We start from the raw sequence: 19,309 nt of genomic DNA, 5'->3' as shown, positions 1-19,309 counted from the left end.
AAAAAAAAAAAAAAAAAAAAAAAGTGTTAAAATTATAGGCAAACCACACATTGAAAAAGAATCTTTGGAACTCATATCAGAGACAAAGAACTAATTTTCCTAATATTTAAAGAGTTTCTAAACCTCAACAGAAAAAAGAACAACCTAGTAGAAGAATGAAGCATATGAAGTTTATACAACAAACCCAAAGGTTTTTAAAGATATGTTCAGCCTTATGACAAAATAAATATAAATATGAAGTTTTGCACCTATATTCTGCTTTGCACCTATCCAATTAGAAATAAGCTGAATTTTTTGAAAATGGGTGAGTGTAATTGAAACAACTCCTATGAGAAAAATTTGACAATCAAATTCAAAATCACTTCTAGGAATTTGTCCTACACATAGGCTCACGTACAAAATGATATGTCCAGGATTAATTATTGTGGCATTGTTTATAATAGCAAAAGACTAGAAATCACCTGAAAATCTATGAACAAAATACTGGTTTAAAACATTATAATACATCTGTACATTGAAATGCTGCTTAAATGAGTGAGAAAGGTTTTTTACATTCAATATGGAAGGATCCCCAAGACATTAAGTGAAAGATATTAAAAGAAAAAAAATTGAGGTGAAGAACATTGTGTGTAATACACTACATTTATGTTTTAAAAAAAAGTATTTATAAAATATTTTTAAAACTCTAGAGATAATATGCAAAAAAAAGAATAATAATACAAATGGTAAACTGGAAACAAGATGGGATATAGACAAGTGGAGAACAGGAAAAGGAGGAGACATTCTGCTATAAACATTGTCATAATTTTCAAAATCTTGGATACTGAATGAATGCATAACTTATTCCCAAAAGAAGCAAAGAGAATATTTATATAAATAAAAACTGGAATTTTTTTCTTTTTTGATTTAAATGTCATTTTTGTTTATCTTCCCATCACCTCTACCTAAAAATTAATTCGTAGATACCTAGCCCTGGGCTACTCTGGTGGATTGAATCTTGTTGGAGCAATGATCTCCAGTTAACGTAGTTCATGTCCCAAATATAATATGATAATTGCTTCAGGGTTAATGCTGTCCAGTCAGCTGGTGCTATCTTAAGCACACAAACAAAATCAAAAGCCTTTTAGTTGAATGTTTTTGCTGGAAAGTTGTTTTTATCTAAGGGTGATTTCTGTCCAGAGGACACTTGGCAATGTCTGGGAACATTTTTGTTTGTCAAAACTGGAAGGTTGCTACTGATTTCTAGGAGGTAGAGGCCAGGGGTGCTGCTAAACATACTACAGTGCACAACCCCCATCCCAGAAGAATCATCTGGGTCAAAAATACCAATAGTGTCAAGGTTGAGAAACCATGCTATAGAGTAATGCAAACAGAGAACTTTGTTTTACTATCTAAGGAACCATTTCCAAATTTGGTGGCTATCAGAACATTCTAAAACCGCTCTTCTAAATGATAAGGCCATAAAAATAAGTATATGTTACGATAAGTCACTAGTACATTTGTTAAATTAGAGACACTTCACAAGAGAATAAGATAATGGATCCCTAACAAAAGGGAAAATGGAAAAATGACATTTGTTACAAATCAATGTTAAGTGCAATCAATGTCCTTTCCCAGCCGATGACCCTGTTCCAGCTTCAGTTCCTGAATGCTGTTGGCGATCTGCTGGATCTGATTCCTTCATTCTCTCCCACAAAAAGCACCAACCTGAGGTTTTTGAAGCGATGGGACATGGGACATTGCTCTGCTCTTATTAAGGTGAGACACACAGCTAGTCCTTTTTCCTTGTTCTAGTTCACACCGACTTTCTCTATATATCACCCAAGTAAGACAACATCTCATCACCCCCGGCTATAAGCTCATGGGTTCCTCTATGGTAGAAGTGAAGAAATGGAAGGAACTTTGATAGAGAGAATTGAAAGTACGTGCTGTTACTCTGTTTCGCTCACCATTCTTCCCATGCGGTTTGTACCCTCCACTTGCACCTTCCAGAATCTTCCATTTTAGATGTTAGAAGGATGAGACTGTTTTGTGCGCATTCAAAATGAACCCTACTTCTTGACCATATTTTCCAGTAATACCTGAATTGACACGCTGTATGGCTCCATCACTTGTCATTGTAGTGGCACCTATGTCCCTGTGTGTCATCAACTGTCATTCTGGCTATAGGTTCTTCCTGGATTTGAGAACATCTTTTTCGCTCACTCAAGCTGGTACACATATGCAGCCATGCTCAGGATATATAAACACTGGGACTTCAACATCTTAGATAAAGACACCAGCAGTAGCCGCCTCTCTTTCAGCAGTTACCCAGGTAAATAAATTTAGAGGGATCTCTGAGTACTTGGAGTTCTATTTCAGGATAAAACCTTGGTGATTCAGAGTCAACTGGAATGAGAAAAGAAATGCTTAGCGGTACGTAGATATTCACGAAAAATCTGATTTTGAAGTGCTTTAGGAAGAAATAATTGCTCTAATGCTTTTATTTAATAGAATGATGTTTGGTTAATAGAACTGTCAAATAGGAGTTACTTTGTAAATGTAAGTTGCTGCTTCTAAGTTCACTTCAACAAATGCCAACTGAGTGGCTGTTAAGTACCAACACTTTCCTAGGCTCTGCAGTGGAAGCAACAAAGAGGGCCACAGGTCCTGCACCCAGTTACCTCCTTGAGGGTCTGAGTTGTTATATCTATAGCCTTAACTAGTGTGGGGTACCTAGTTGTTAATAAATTGCTGAATGAATGAACGAATGAATGTAAGTTTATAAACCTTATACTGCAGTCAAGGGCAAGGTAAGTACAATACAGATAAGTATAATAATATTACTGGATACTGTATATGCTACAAAAGAAGTATAAGAAATGTTCTGAGTATTCTGAAGAGAGTGAACTCACATCAGGTTTTTGTGAAAAGGAAAGAGAGGCTGCCATTTGAGATGGACATGAATAATGGCTAGAATTTGAACAGGGAGAGATGATTAGGAGAACAGTCTCTATAGAAATTGCAAATTTCTGTGCCTAAAGCATACAGGCAGGTGATGTAAATAAATAAAGGGGTTCCAGTATCAGAAAACTGAAAGGGGAAACAACTGTAGCAAACACAGAACCCACTGAAAGAATGTCACGGCTCAGCTCCCCCTGACTGTTGTTATCCAGGATTGTGTTTCCAGATCCTCCAAGTTAAGACAGAATTATGGATTTAAAGAACAAAACCCACTTCGCCTGGCTAATTTTCATTTGTATTGTTTTTTATTTTCTTTCTTCTACTCACTTTGCATTTAGTTTGCCCTTTTTTTCTAGTTTCTTAAATTAGAAGTTTAGGTCATTGCTTTTTATTTTTCTTTCTATTATGAACAAATAAACTATAAATTTCTCACTAAGCACTGCTTTGGGCACATCTGACAAATTTTGATACATTTGTTTTTCATTTTTATTCACTTTATAATATGTTCTAATTTACCACTGAATTTCTTTCATCCATAGTTTACTTGAAAGCATATTGTTTAATTTGGAGATTTTCAGATATCTCTCTGTCATTATTTTTTAATTTAATTCTGCTTTCTAATTCATTCTGTTGTAATCAGAGGGCATATGCTGTATAATTTCAAATGTTTAAACTTTTTTGAGACCTATTTTATGATCCAGAATAGGTCTATCTCAATGAATGTTTCATGTGCAGTAGAAAATAATGTGAATTTGGGTGTTCCTGAACGCAGTAGTCTATAAATGTCTTTCAGGACAATAATTGATAGTGTAGTTCAAGTCTTCTATATTCTTATTGATTTCCTGTCTACTTGTTCTATCAGTTACTAACAGAGGGATATTTATACCACCCATTATAATTATTAATTTGTCTATTTTTTATTTCGTTTCTGAAAATTTTATTTCATGCATTTCAATGCTCTGTCATTCAGTCCTTATATATTTATAAGCATTATATATTCCTAGTATATCGAGCCTTTTATCATTGAGATACGTCTTTTTTGTCTCTAGTACGAATTCTTGTCTTAAAGTTTATATTATCTGATATTAATATAGCTACTCCAGCTTCCTTATGTTTTTGTTTGCATCTTGTACTTTTTCTATTCCATTTGCTTTCAACCTGTTTGTGTCTTTGTGTTTAATGTATGTTAATGAATTTTGGTTTCTTAAAAAATCAAGTTTGACAATCTAACTTTTGATGGAGGTGTTCGGTTCATATAAATTCAATGTAAATATTTATAGATTTGGACTTAGAACTGCCATTTCACTATTTAGTCTGTTTCATCTCTGTTTTGTTTCTGTTTCTTCTTTTCTGTCTTCCTTTGTGTTCAACGTTTTAACACAAGTATTTTAACAAAATATCTTACATTTTAATGCTCTAATTGGCTTTTTAGCTTACATTTGTTTGCATTTTTTATTGCTTGCTCAAGAGAATGAAATATCCATTTTGAATTCATCACAATCTACATAAATTTAATGTTCAATTATAACTAAAAAATAGAAAATTTGGAATGGTAATAGTGCCATTTAGTCCCTCTTATCTTTTGTGCTATTATTGTCATTTGTCTGTTACATCTATGTATGTTATAAATACACCAATACAGTGTCATAGTTTTTTGATTAAACATTTATTGTCCTTCAAAGAAATAAAGGCAAGAAATGTGTGTGTGTGCGAAGCAAGCTGTTAATCGTATCATTTTTCTCCTCTGTTGTTTTTTTCTGCATTTAGATTTTTATCTTTGACTTTTTGATAGGCTATCTCTGGTTTTCTTAGTGTTTGTTTTACTTTGGGATTGTTGTGATTATAGAATCTATAAATCAATTTTTAAATTAAATGTAATGTTTTTTCAACTATTATAGCATTACATATTTTTCCATACCCTTTTCTCTCTCCTCTGCCTCTAGGGTTTCAATGACTTATCTGTCAGATGCTAAATATTTTTGTACATGTCTTTGGGGCTTTGTAAATTTATTTTATTTTATTTTGTTTTGTTTTGTTTTTGAGTTGGAATCTCACTCAGTCGCCCAGACTGGAATGCAGTGGCCGCTCCCGGCCACCGCAGCCTTGACCTGCTGGGCTCCGGCGATCCTTCACCTCAGCTTTCCAAGTAGCTGGAACTACAGGCGCACGCTACCACGCCCAGCTAATTTTTTTTTTTTTAATTTATTATAGAGATGAGGTCTCACCAAGTTGCCCAGGTGGGTCTTGAACCCGCGGGCTCAGACAATTCACTCACCTCGGCCTCCCAAATCGCGGGATTACAGGCTGAGCCACCGAGCCCAGCCTATTTTAATTTTTTAAATATATATTTTTTTATTTATTTATTCTTTAAAGATGTGGGGTACAATTCAGGGTTAGGTATACAAATGTTCATTATACAGGTACCCTCGTTGTGGGCTTTGTAAATTTTTATTCAGTTTTTTTTCTCTCTGTCATTTAGATTGGATGATTCTCATTGATCTGTCTTCAAATTTTCTGATTATTTCTTCTGCCATCTCAAATTTACTGTTGTACCATACAGTAAATTTTTCGGGGTTTTTTTTCCTACTTTTTATGTCTAGAATTTCCTTTTTTCTTTCTTTCTTTAGTTTCCAACTTTGTACTGACATTGTCTCTTTGACAACTCTTACATATTATATTTTTCTTTGGGAAACTGCTTGGTCTTTTTCTACTAAATCCAGTATCAAGGCATACTAGAAGGCATTTTCTAGGGACTTTTTAAAGTGTGCATATGGCTTTTCTGTGTCTTTTAATGTCCAGACATTAAAAGAGTTTTAATAATTTTTGGTTAAAATTTTGACTTAAAAAATAGTGCACTATAGTCAATCTGTAATTTTATTTTTGAGAATTATTGGTTTTTTTAAAGGTTTTTTTTTACATAATACTTATACATACTTAAAGGATAGTGTGATGTTTTGACACATGTATACATTGTGTAATGATCAAACTGGGTATTTAGTATCTGTCACCTAAGACATTTTTCATTTCCTTGTAGTGGGAATACTCAAAATTCTCTCTTCTAGTTATTTTGAGATATATCACATAATATTGTTAACTATAGTCAACCTATGTGCAATAGAACACTAGAACTTAATTCTTCTATAAACTATAATTTTTTATCCATTTATCAATCTCTTCCCACCCCCCACCCCTAACCTCTGGTAAGCACTATTCTATTCTCTACTTCTAAGAGATCAATTTTTATCGATTCTACATACGACTGAGATCATGTGATATTGTCTTTCTGTGCCTAATTTTACTTTACATAATGTCCTCCAAGTTTATTCACATTGCCACAAATGTCAGGATTTCACTCTTTTTTGTTGCTGAGTAAATATTGTGTATACATATCACATTTTCTTTATCCATTTATCCATTGATGGACACATACTTATTATTAATATTTCTTGCCTATTGTGCTGCAATAAACAAGGGAGTGCAGGTACCTCTTTGACATACAAATTTTATTTTACTTGGATAAATACCCAGTAGGATTGCTGGATATCATATGGTAGTTCTATTTTTAATTTTTTGAGGAACTTTCACACTGTCTTCTATAATGGGTGTTCTAATATACATTTTCACCCACAGTGCATGAAGGTTCCTCTTCCTCTACAATCTCATCAGAATTTATGTTCTGTCTTTTTGATACAAGCCATTTTAACTGGGGTGAAATTATGTCTTGTTGTGGTTTTTGAGTTGCATTTCTATGATGATCAGTGATATTGAACATTTTTTCATATATCTGTTAATCATCTGTATGTCTTCTTTTGAGAAATGCCTAGCTAGGTCCTTTGCCGATTTTTAAATCAAATTATTTGTTTCTTTGCTATTGAGTTGTTTGAGTTCCTTATATATTCTAGATATTAAACCCCTTATAAGATGCAGAGCAAATATTTTCTCCCATTATATAGGCTGCCTTTTCACTCTGTTGGTTGTTTCTTTTGCTATGCATAAGCTTTTTTTAGTTTGATGTAATCCCATTCATCTGTCTTTGTTTTTGTTGTCTGTGCTTTTGAGTTCTTATTAGACCAAGGTCATGTTTACTTCTAATACTTTCATAGTTTCAGGTCTTACATTTAAGTGTTAATCCATATTGATTTGCTTTTTTGTGTATGGTAAGAGAGAGAAGTCTAGATTTATTCTTCTGCCTGCATATCCAGTTTTCCCAGATTTCGCCTGCAGATATGTCCAAAGGTGTTGGTTGGGTAGGGTGTGTTGGCTTTGGTTCCAGGTAGTCGCAGTAGTGTAGTAGCTGTGAACTTCCTTCAGTTGTATTCAGTATCAGCAATGCTTATAAACGCTTCAGTGGCCTAGCCTTTAGGCGTTTGTGCGGCTACTCTGCTGGGTCGTGTGACCTCCAGCTGGTGGCAGAAGTATTGAGCTGTTTTGTGCACCATGGGTGCACAGGCCTGCTCCACCAGGTTTCGACACAGCCTTCCCACTGGGCAGGACCACCTGCTCCTTGGGAAGCAGGGTGCCACAAGGCCTCAGGTGCCAGGGTTACAGCATTTCTGCTGAGCCTAAGCCCTGAGTAGCTGAGCTTGGGGTACTGCAGCCATTTAGCTGGGAAAGATGGGCGCTTGCTACGTAGTTTATTCCTAGTGGGTAGGGAGCTGTAGCCGCTGGGCCTGGGAATGGTACACTACCACATATGGGCACAGTGTAGTAGCTACAGAGTTTTGGGGATGGGAAGATGCCGTGGCTATTGACCGCCGGAACCGGATGCACTCCAGTAGTGGCTCTGCTCTCAAGATGGCGGTGTAGAATAACAGCTTAGATCATGGGTGCGGGGGATGTAGACTCCTTCTTTGGAGTAATGCAGCCTGTAAACTACATGCAGCTCCCTAGAATGGGTTCGGGGCCAATGAAGACTGCAGGGTTCTCCAGCTGCATATATGATAGCTCTTTGCAGCTTTAATGGGGGTTGCCGGGGGGCCTCCTGTTTACCTTATCCCCATAGGAAGAGCCCCTCTTGTTTTCAAGCTGACCCCATCTGGGAAGGCAAAGGCAGGGTGTTTTGTCAGTTTTTTGTGCAGCCATCCCAAATATCCATGTTCTGCCTGGTTTCTGCCACTCTCCTGTTGTAATCCACTGTTCTCCTTTAAATGCTCTAGTCAAAATATGGTTGTTTATTCATTGATCTGGGCCTTTTTCGGGGAAGGATGAGCAGCATTAGGCACCTCTAGTCAGACATCTTGCTGACATCACTTGGTGTTTTTTTAAATTTTCGTAGTAGGAAGTTACCACGCTTGTATTCAAACCTCAAAATATGCCTCCCTTGTAGTGTGCAGCAGCCAATGGTTGCTCAGTGAGTTTTTGTTTAGAGACATGGTCTCACTCCGTCACCCAGGCTGGAGAACAGTGGTGTAATCAGAGTCCACGGAAACCTCAAACTTCTGGGCTCAAGCAATCTTCCTACCTCAGCCTCCCAAGTAGCTGGGACTACAAGTGTGTGCCATGCCCAGCTAAATTTTTTGAATTTGTCGTAGAGATGGAGTCTTGCTGTGTTGCCTAGGTTGGTCTCAAAATTCAGTCCTCAAGGAAGCCTCTCACCTCAGCCTCCCAATGCACTGGGATTACAGGTGTGAGCCACCATACCTACCCCTGCTCAGTGTTTTTTATTTCTAGCTGCTTCTTCAACCCTGCTATCTGTGTACAGTAGCAGTCTGCAAAGGATTTTGGCAGTTTATATTCATATTATAGAACTAATCCTCTCTGTGTCTTCTTTGCTTCCAAGGTTTCCCCTAAATGTCCATTCTCTCTTTCAGCTCTGACTTTTGCCCTCTGACATCCTGAGCAATCTGAACTGTGTAAGAGTTGGAAAACACTGTCTGTATAAGTTGCAGCAAACAAATGTATCTTACTAGGAGCAGTTCTGTCCTACAAGGGAAAGCCTTCAACTTCTTTCAGTTTTTACCGTGTATGCTCTGGCATTTCCCACAATCACACATGATTAGTGGTTAGTCAGGGAATTGAGCAGAGTTTATGTTTAGACTTTGGATCTCTGCTCTTGCGTGGTTCTCTTGCTTTCAGAATTTCCCTCTTAAATTCCCAACTGTTTTGCAACACTGTACTTTGACATCTGTTATCTCAAGTCAGGATGGCTGTAGTTTTCCACAACCAGAGCTATGGAGGGAGGGGTTGTATTAGTTTTCTCAGACTGCTGTAACAAAGTACCATAGACTGGTGGTTTAACCAAAAGAAATGGATTTTCTCACAGTACTATAAACTAGATATCCAAGATCAAAGTGTTGGCAGGATTGATTTCTCCTGAGGTCTGTCTCTTGGGTTTGTAGATGGGCACCTTCTCATTATGTCCTTATGTAGCCTTTTTTCTGTGTCACTTCCCTCTTATATGGATAGTAGTCGTATTGGATTAGAGCTCACCCATATGACGTAGGTTAATCTTAACTATAGGAACAAAGTAAGTCCATAACATGAAGCTAGAGGTACACTCAAGCAAAGACACTTTATACTCTTTCCTAACCAAGGCTGTACCAAGGTTCAGTTTTTCCCTGCCTTTGGTCATATTTTAGTACTTTCAAGTGGTTTCTTTAAGTGATTTAATTGTTATTTGTGGGAGAAATCACTCAATTTCATCATGCTGCCATTATTGGTATACTCACCCTTGGCATGAGCATTTTCATACATATTACCCAAGTGCTTGCCACCCAAGTGCACAGTGGCTCATGCCTGGAATCCCAGCCCTTTGAGAAATCTCAGTGGGAGGATCACTTGAACCTGGGAGTTCAAGACCAGCTTGGGCAATATAGCAAGACCTCATCTCTACAAAAAAATAAAATAATCAGGCATGGTGGGGTGCTCCTGTAGTTCAGGTACTTGGGAAACTGAGTCGGTGAGCCCAAGAGATCAAGGTGGTAGTGAGCCATGATCCTGCCACTGCACTCCAGTTTGGGCAACCGAGGAACACTGTCTCAAAAACAAAAAAAAAAGTATAGGAGCTCCTTTTCGAAGCCTTTGCTAACCTTCAGCTGAATAAGCTTTCCCTACATTGACCTTCCTAGGCACCTGGTGCATAAGCTGGAATCTACTCAGAGTGCCTTTAATTGGGGATTCCAGTAATGATGATCCCTACGAGGCTGAGGCTTCAAGCTTAATTATATATAAACGAGGCTCCCTGGTATGCTTGTCACCAAGCATGTTTCATATTCATGCCTGTGTTCCCAGGACCAGCACAGAGTCTTGTACAACTTGATCATTGAATATTTATGGGAGACAGACAGGAACAAAGAAGAATGAGAGGAAAAATAAAGAAGGTAGATAGACCATGGGTGACTCACCTATGTGGATGTGGTCGGAACTGCTAGCAAGAAGAGGGGCAAACAAGGTGTGGGGGGAGTGAGACTGCCTGAGTGACCACAGTTCCTCTTGCCACCTCATTGCTTTTGGTCCCTACTGCCCTCGCTTTTGTGCCCTGAATTTGAAAACAGGAGTCCAAGTTGCTCAGGAATTGTTAGCAAGAGATTCAGATGCAAACCTACGTGTTCAGCACAGGAGTTGTATCTTGAAGCTAATCCTTTGGAGTCACTGATGATAAATGACATGAATAAGACCTGACTAGTGATATGGGGATTAAGCAGCACTCAGGTTTTATTTTATTTGTTTATTTTTTACTTTTGGCATTTATTTTATTAGAGGACGCAGGTGGCCTTATAAGTTACTACAGACTTGTTTGTCTCAACTTGTTATTAATAAAAAGGAAAACAGAAAACTCTACTATTCGTTTAGTCTCTACTACATGCCTGGCTCTGTGCCTGACAATATGCTAAACGTTTTGTATGTGTTGTGTCATCTCATTTTCATAAAAACCCAGGAAGGAGTGTATTTTTTTTGCTGCCTTTTCCAAGTAAAGAAACAGATTCATAGACGTTAAATAGGTCACACAAATAGGTCAAGGTCACTCAACTCAGCATTTGAGGACAAATTTCAAATGCAATGTGTCTCACTATAAACATTCCTTTTTACCCCCCAGAAATGATTGTTTGCTTTTAAGTTAAATTATTAAAACTAGAAAGGCAGGGACTCAAAGGGCCTTCTGGCATGCCAGGTGGGAACAAAAGCTGGAATCTACTCAGAGCGCCTTTAATTGGGGATTCCAGTAATGATGATCCCTACGAGGCTGAGGCTTCAAGCTTAATTATATATAAATGAGGGTCCCTGGTATGCTTGTCACCAAGCAAGTGTGTGTATGTCCTCAACTTTTCCTGTGGAACTTGCTAAAAGTACAGATCTCAAGCACCAGGTATAGAAATTATTATTTCATTGATCTGGGCTGCGGCATTTGCAGCAAGCACCCTCAGTAATTCTAGCATACTGAATCCAGTTTATCCTTTGAGACTTTGGCAGCCACTGGGATCTAAATGGCAAAAAACTTTGCTCAGCCTTTTCTTGTTTGAAGTTCATGTACTTGAAGGTAGGTGCACATGAAGATAAAAGAATAGGCTTAAGGCCCCAGAGAAATTTAATTAAGCCTTTATTAATCCAGAAGATTATTACTTCTATAGGTTATAAAATTACCTATTTAATAAATGTATATTTAAATTTTTTTTGAGTTGGGAACTCACTTTGCTGTCCACGCTGGAGGGCAATGACACCATCACGACTGACCACTTCCTGGACTCAGGCGATCTTTCCACCTCAGCCTCCCGAACAGCTGGGACTGCAGGCGCATGCCACCACTCCGGCTAATTTTTTGATTTTTGGTAGAGATGAGGTTTCGCTGTCTTGTCCTGGCTGGTTTTGCCCTTCTGATCTCAAGCAATCCTCCCACCTGGAATTACACTTCCCAAAGTGCTGGAATTACAGGTGTGAGCCACTGCTCCAGGTTGTTGTAAATATTTTTATTGCACTATCATTACTTTTACTAATCTCATGTTACCCCTTTGATCTTGGATATTTTGCTCATAGAGCTGACATTTATACAATCCACAAGTTAGTACATACCAAAACTCACTTTGCTTTTAAAAAGTATAACCAAGGAAGAAAAAGAAATAATAGAACTAGGGCACATATTCCAAAGGATTATAGACAGATTCTGCAGTACCTAATCTTGCTTCCTGAAGTGGTTCTCCTTTATTCTTCATCTCCCCCCCCCCTTGACACCACCCCAGGACGCTGATGTCTTCTGTCAGGTCATACCTGTCTATTTCCCCTTTCCCAACCTAGCCAGGGAAGCTCCCTCCTTTATTTCCTGAAATCCTACCTTACTTTCCATACTTTTCTGGATTAACTGGTCGTAAGGTGCTTTCCTTCAACTCCACCCTGTTTCAACATGCAGATCTCCATGACTCAGTCTTCCAAATTGTTTCTAGGGTATTTGTTCCATTATGCATGTTACATGAGTGTTGTTGCCATTTGTGTGACAGCACATCTTTTCCGTCACTCTTGTCAGGCATGTGGCACAGTGGGAAAGACATGTGTCGAGAGCTAGTCTGGGGTTGATTCCTGACAATGCTGTTCATGAGCATTAAATAGTTTAAATGGTTTATCTAAGTTCTTTCTGTGAAGATCAAATGGTAGCATCCATCCTTCTAAAGCAAGGCATTTGGTATGCAGTAGATGCACAATAAATGTTAGTCACCACTGCCTCCTCTTCCTCTCTTGCATTTCACAATTTTTTATTAAGCACCTACTATGTGTCAGACCCCTTTCTTGGTGCTGAAGTGAACAAACACCAGTAAACAAGACAGAAAAATTCCCTCCATTAATGGAGTTTACATGTTATGGAGTAAATAAAAAAGAAAAAAGTCAACAAACAAAAAATATAATCTAAATTAAATAAGATAATTTATTACTGAAGAAAAACAAATTTCAGTTTGACGTGGATGATAATAACAGAAAGCTGGTTAGATTCAACCTGCCTTTTTTTATATTACTCTGTATAACTTAAGAGACTCACTTACTGCTTCATGTGGACACTGTAGGATATTCAGATCCCACAGTGTGGGCCTGAATATACTGCAGGACTCGGCAGAAATGTGCTCAATAAATACTTAGTTGATAGAAGGGTAATCACTGGAAGGAGAAGTAGAAATTGACTGGTATTATTTGGGGTCTCAGCAAGCAGGGAAGCAAATAAATGGCCTTCTAGAAGGTGGGAAGGCTGAGTCCATCATGGAGGAGGCCAAATGAAGGGCCGCAGGATTTTGGATCCTGGGGAGCAGGGAGCCCCAGGGTTCCATTTCTTGAAGTGAGTAAGCAGAATATTCTCCCTCTGCAGACAGCAGCCTCAGAGCAGAGGTTCTGATGGAGGCCCAGAGGGGAGAGTGGGGGCATTAGGGAAGGTGACTTGGGCTGGAGCCTTTTGAAAAAGTTCCTGAGGGAATTCAGATACAGTCTCTAGGCTGGGAACCATGGCTCCATATTTGGCATATGGTGGGTATTTAATAAACATTTGTTGATTGTCTGTTAGACCGACTTTTAAAAAATCTGACAGCTCAGGGAAGGCTGATTCTTCCCAGAAGTCTGAGAAAATGTATTGTTTCTTCTCAGCAGTGGGGAAAAAGCTAGACAGAAAGGCTGAGTATGGTGCAAAGTTGATACTTTTATTTATTTTTTTAATAAATAAGAAGGAAAGAGTTCTTCAAGTGTCACAGCCATCTGTGTTAAAATAAATGGCAGCAAGACCTTTCAAAGCAAAATATATTGGCTGGGCACAATGGCTCACACCGGTCATTCCAGCACCTTGAGAAGCCAAGGAAGGAGGATTGCTTGAACCTGAGAGTTCAAGACCAGCCTAAGCAATATAGCAAGACCTCATTTCTACAAAAAATAAAATAATAAAAAAATCAACCAGGCATGGTGGGGTGTGCCTGTAGTCCCAGATTCTTGAGAGGGTAAAGCAGAAGGATTGCCTGAGCCCAGGAGGTTCAGGCTTCGGTGAACTGTGATCATGCCACTGCACTCCAACTCGGGCAGCAGAGTCAGACCCCAACTCAAAAAAAAAGCAAAACATACTGTATAATTAAATTACTGTTATCATATTAGTTAGTTATAGCCGCATTAAAAAATAATCCCCGATACTTTGTGGTTGAAAGCAATATGTAATTTTTTTTTTTTTTTTGAGTTGGAGTCTCACTCTATCGCCCAGACTGGAGTGCAGTGGCCACTTCCGGCCACCGCAGCCTCGACCTGCTGGGCTCCGGCGATCCTTCCGCCTCAGCCTTCCAAGTAGCTGGAACTACAGGCGTGCGCTACCACACCTGGCTCATTTTGATTTATTGTAGAGATGAGGTCTTGCCAAGTTGCCCAGGCGGGTCTCGAACCCGCGGAGTCAGGCAATCCACTCACCTCAGCCTCCCAAAGGCTTGGGATTACAGGCTGAGTCACCGAGCCCCCATTATTGCATTGGAGTCCACAAGTCAGCTAAGTGGTTCCTTCTAAACATCGCCACTGGGCACATTCATGCATCCATGGTTGGCTGTGGGTTGGGTAGGGAGCTCTGCTGACCTTAGTTGAACTCCCTTGCAGGTTTGGGATTGGCTGTGACCGCTGGGTCCTCCTTCACATGGTCTCTCATCACAGAGACTAGGCTAGGTTGGGCCTTTTAACAAAGAAGTGACAGGGTAACAAGTGTGAGTAGACGTATGCAAGGGTTTCTTGAGATCTCAACTCAGACTTGGCCCATTCTGTTAGCTCAAACAAGTTCCATATCAGCCTAGATTTAGAGGTGGAGAAACAGACAACACTTGATGAAAGATGCTGCGAAGTCATATTGAAGAGAATGGAGACAGAGGAGAGGTGAGGAAATGCAGCTATTTATATAATTATTTTCCATACGAGGGACCTGTTACTTACGTCTTCGGCCAACTGCTCTTCTAGAAGAAAGGCATGTATTTGGTCTGCATCATCTGGGCTTGGAAGCAGCTAATGAGTATAGTGTGCAAATGGGCACTTTATAAATGCACTTGACAGGAGAGTAAGGATCAATTTTTCTGGGTTGTACTAAAGCAGTAGGTGAACTATGTGGAAGGACACAGCATCTGACGGGAGTGGTCTCTGCTTATTTTTGTGATTCAAATAAGTGCTTTTTGTTAGTGTGTGTTTGTTTGTTTTTGAGTCCAGGTTTCACTCTGTTGCCCAGCCTGGAGTGCAGTAGCACGATCACGGCTCACTGCAGCCTTGATCTCCTGGGCTCAGGCAATCCTCCTGCCTCAGCCTAAGTAGCTAGGAATACAGGTGTTTGCCATCAGGCCCAGCTAATTTAAAAAAAAAAAAAAATTTTTTTTTTTTGTAGACATGGCGAGGAGTCTCACTGTGTTGCCCACGCCTCGACTTCCTGGCCTTAAGCAGTCTTCCTGTCTCAGCCTCCCAAAGTGCTGGGATTACAGGTGTGAGCCACCACACACAACCTCAAGTGGGTTTTTTTTAAGCCTTGAAATGTGCTTTCTTAACTAAAAGAGTTTCCTTTTATTTCTTAATTAAATTTAGCAAGAAGCTTTATCATGAAATGTTATTTGCAAGAATGGCATTCATAAAACGCTGTAGTGTTTCACCTTCTCCTGATCTCAAATAGTCTGCCTTTCCAAAACTGCTAATGACATATGAGAGAAGAATGTAATTGAACATAATCAAGGAACATTTGTTTCTTTTATAAGGCAGTGTGTTAGAACTTTGTCCCCTCTATGGGCCTTTTCTTTATTATCTTAAACTCTAAACCATAGAATTAGCCTCCTCAGCTATAGTTTTTGCAAGCCAATTCATTTTCTGTGTTCCAGAACTTTGGGTGGCCTAAATGTTTTCATTTTCCAGCCTTTTTTATAAAGAATCTTGCTCTTAAATGAAAGACTACTCCTGAAACATTAGTACCTGTGTTATTCATTCACCTATGCATGTTAATTAATGCCTGCCCTCTTGTGTCTAGAGAGGCTGCTACAGGAGTGAATAAGCAAACCTACTGTTCCAGAAATATAGTGTTCTAACTCACAGAAATTTTCTACCAGGGAACTTGCTCAAGGCTGCCAAGTATGGTTGTGCAATTTGAGCACTGCAAAATGACCCCAGCCCGAAAGATGGTTTGGGATTGGCTGAGCCATTTTACACTATCTCAAGCCATATACTCTATTTATCTTGTGTCTTCCCAGAGACGTTATCCATTACAAATTTGACTCAAGGATGCCATTAAGTCTTTCACCCTCTGGAGTATGCAACTTTCTCTAATTTACGCAAAACTCTGTACAGCTTAATGACACAGCCTTGTAGGGACTCCTTAAGAGTTAGCTGGACATTCCTTTCATCACGAAACTTCCTGCCCAGAAACTTCAAGAAGTTAAAATTAGACTGTTAGAGCTGAATGACATCATTCAGTTCCAGGTTATCAGAGGAAGAAAATAAGGAACCAAAAGGCAAAATGAGAATTGTCACATTCATGACAGGTAATGCAGGGAGCTAAAATGCAGGCCCTCCATGCTCTGAAGTCTTATCTTTAGCTTCAGGTGAACCTTTCTCTGACTCCACCCACCATGCCAGGCTTGGAGGAGGTATACAACAGCATGCATAGTTCTGGTGAAAGGATGTTGTGTAACACATGGACAAGGTTTTTTTGCTTGTTAGTGGAAATGTATTTGTTTTTTAAAAAAAACCCAGAAACATTAAACCCATGGTTCCTTAGACATTATTGTGTGTGATAAGGCTAAGTATGTCAAGTTTAAAGAGCGAGTTAACTTAAGGAGAAGTATTATGCAATGCTGTGTTAAATAGCTTGATCTACCCATACCGCAGTGTAAACAGATATCAAAATATCACTCTGTACCATAAATAGATACAATTTTTACTCTTTGGTTAAAAAATAAAATATTAAAGTAAACAATAGTGTAGATAGTACTCAGATATGAAAATGATAAAAGTGGTATAAAGATGGTAGAAGTTTGGGACTATCTCAGTCCATTCTGGCAGCTATTAACAAAATACCCAGGCAGGGCTCGGTGGTTCAGCCTGTAATCCCAGTGCTTTGGGAGGCCAAGGTGAGTGGATTGCCTGAGCCCGCAGGTTTGAGACCCACCTGGGCAACTTGGCGAGACCTCATCTCTACAATAAATCAAAAATTAGCCAGGCGTGGTAGTGTGCGCCTGTAGTTCTAGCTACTTGGAAGGCTGAGGCAGAAGAATTGCCAGAGCCCAGCAGGTCGAGGCTGAGAGGTGGCCGGGAGCGTGCCACTGCACCCCAGTCTGGGCAATGGAGTGAGACTCCAACTCAAAAAAAAAAAAAAAATACCCTAGGCTGGGTAATTGATAAACAATAGAAATGTATCGCTCACAATTCTGGAGACTGGGAAGCCAGAGCTCAAGGGGCCAGGAGACCCGGTGACTGGCAAGGGCCTCGTCTTCACGGAGGGTGCCTTCTTGCTGTGACCTCACATGGAGGAAGCGGCTAGCTAGCTCCCTGGGTCCTCTGTGATAAGGTCACTAATTCCTTTGATAAGGGAGGCACCAAAGGAGCTTCTCATCTGGTCCTTCAGACTCTCCCACTAAGGCTCTTTCCTGACACTTCTTCAGCACTGACACGTCATCCATTACTGTTAGTTACTGATGACAGTATATCCTCTCATTATTACAGCTATGTCTGACATTCCATCTCTCCCATATTTATCCCAGTACAAACCACAAAATCGGCCTTTGGAAAAAAACTGTGGCTTCACTAATTTTCCTGTGTTGCCACCAACATTTATAAAAAACACTGACCCAGAGTGTCAGTGCCCTAATTTCAAAACCATCTACATTTATAGATGTAAATGTCTTTCCATTTATACAAGTTATGTAGACTCATACAAAATTTGAAAATACAGAAAAGTAGAAAGAAAAAAGGCATCCATACTTTTATTACCCAATAATGAACCCTGCCGATGCCCTTATCAAAAGCTCTCCTGCAAAATCCTAGCAAGTGGGGATCATTTTGGAAACTTTGAATATTTCTGATTGAATCTACCTTTGTTATTTCAAATTCTAAAATCGAAAATTTTCAATCAGAGGGGTATAGGAGTGGAGGTCTCCTGGCATATTTGTAAGCAGCAGTTTTATTTCTCAATTAAATTCAGCAAGAAACTCTACAATGAAATGTTATTTGCAAGCTCATCCCCGAGGAGAGCCCACACTGGAAGAGGCTACCGCAGACCAAGGATGATCACTGGTATCTGTGCAAGATGCATTGTGCATGTAAAGCTCTGTGCTAATAATCATAGCTCAATACTCCATGTATATATATCCTGCCACGTATATTTGTCTTTTCTGTAGGGTTTCTGGAGTCTCTGGATGACTTTTACATCCTTAGCAGTGGTTTGATATTGCTGCAGACCACTAATAGTGTGTTTAACAAAACGCTACTAAAGGAAGTGATACCCGAGACGCTCCTGGCCTGGCAGAGGGTCCGTGTGGCCAATATGATGGCAAATGGTGGCAAGAGGTGGGTGGAGATCTTCTCGAAATACAACTCTGGTAAGTGGCCCTGCAGAATAACATTTGGGCATGAACGTGTGTCTAGATTTAGACCTGTTAACCAGTAAAGCTATACCCACACCCTGCCTTCATGTCTCCTGATTTTTCAGGCACTTATAACAATCAGTACATGGTCCTGGACCTGAAAAAGGTGAAGCTGAACCACAGCCTAGATGAAGGCACGCTGTACATTGTGGAGCAAATCCCCAAATATGTAGAATATTCTGAGCAGACTGATGTTCTACGGAAAGGTACTTTCCTCATGCTGTAAGCCTGGAAGTCTGAGGAATGGGTGCATGCATATATGGTGGGTGTGTGCATATATGTGTGTTGTGTGAATATGGTTGTGGGGTGTGTGGTGGGGAAGACAGGACAGGGATGCCACTTCTAGTTACACTGGGGAAGACTGACCAGGTTTAGCATAGCATGTAAACCCACGACCCACACTTGTAGGGGACAGTGAACAGACTGGGACATGAGCTGGGCATTCATAACCCCTGACTTCTCATAGCTCTAGTATTTTCTCTCTTGGGTTCCTGGTGAAAGCTTTATGTTCAATTCACCAAATAGATATGGAGTGCTCCTCTGACCCAGGGACTGGAAAAGCGAGGATATAAAATTCCTCACCTGGAGGAACTCAGTCTAGTACGGAAGCAAAGCACACAAAGCTGCCATTAGAACCCAGGATGTGAAGACCCCTGGTAAGGTCTCATGCACTAAGCCCAGCAGTGAGACTCAAAAGGGCACCGTTGCTAGTGGGAGGGTCTGAGAAGGCAGTTCCGGAGGGCAAGAGCATAATCCAGACTTTTGAAGCCAGGCGATGGACTGCTTTGATTCAGATCTCAGCTCCTTAAAACCTCAGGGAAATAATCCAT

General features: G+C 39.7%; 1 protein-coding gene across 1 annotated transcript in view; it reads left to right on the top strand.

Moving 5' to 3' along the window:
- The window catches only part of PLBD1 (phospholipase B domain containing 1), a 49,703-nt gene that overhangs the window by 22,925 nt on the left and 7,469 nt on the right, over nucleotides 1-19,309 (top strand). Inside the window, exons 4-7 of the mRNA XM_008071876.1 lie at nucleotides 1,618-1,758; nucleotides 2,170-2,314; nucleotides 18,234-18,434; nucleotides 18,545-18,685. Of these exons, the coding sequence (XP_008070067.1) occupies nucleotides 1,618-1,758; nucleotides 2,170-2,314; nucleotides 18,234-18,434; nucleotides 18,545-18,685 (628 nt within the window). The remainder of the gene's footprint in view (nucleotides 1-1,617; nucleotides 1,759-2,169; nucleotides 2,315-18,233; nucleotides 18,435-18,544; nucleotides 18,686-19,309) is intronic.

The sequence above is a fragment of the Carlito syrichta genome, unplaced genomic scaffold (assembly GCF_000164805.1).
Source record: "Carlito syrichta isolate Samal-C Ts95f unplaced genomic scaffold, Tarsius_syrichta-2.0.1 Scaffold314772, whole genome shotgun sequence".
Lineage (NCBI taxonomy): Eukaryota > Metazoa > Chordata > Mammalia > Primates > Tarsiidae > Carlito > Carlito syrichta.
The sequence above is the reverse complement of the archived record's forward strand: the minus strand, read 5'-3'. Positions and strand labels throughout refer to the sequence as shown.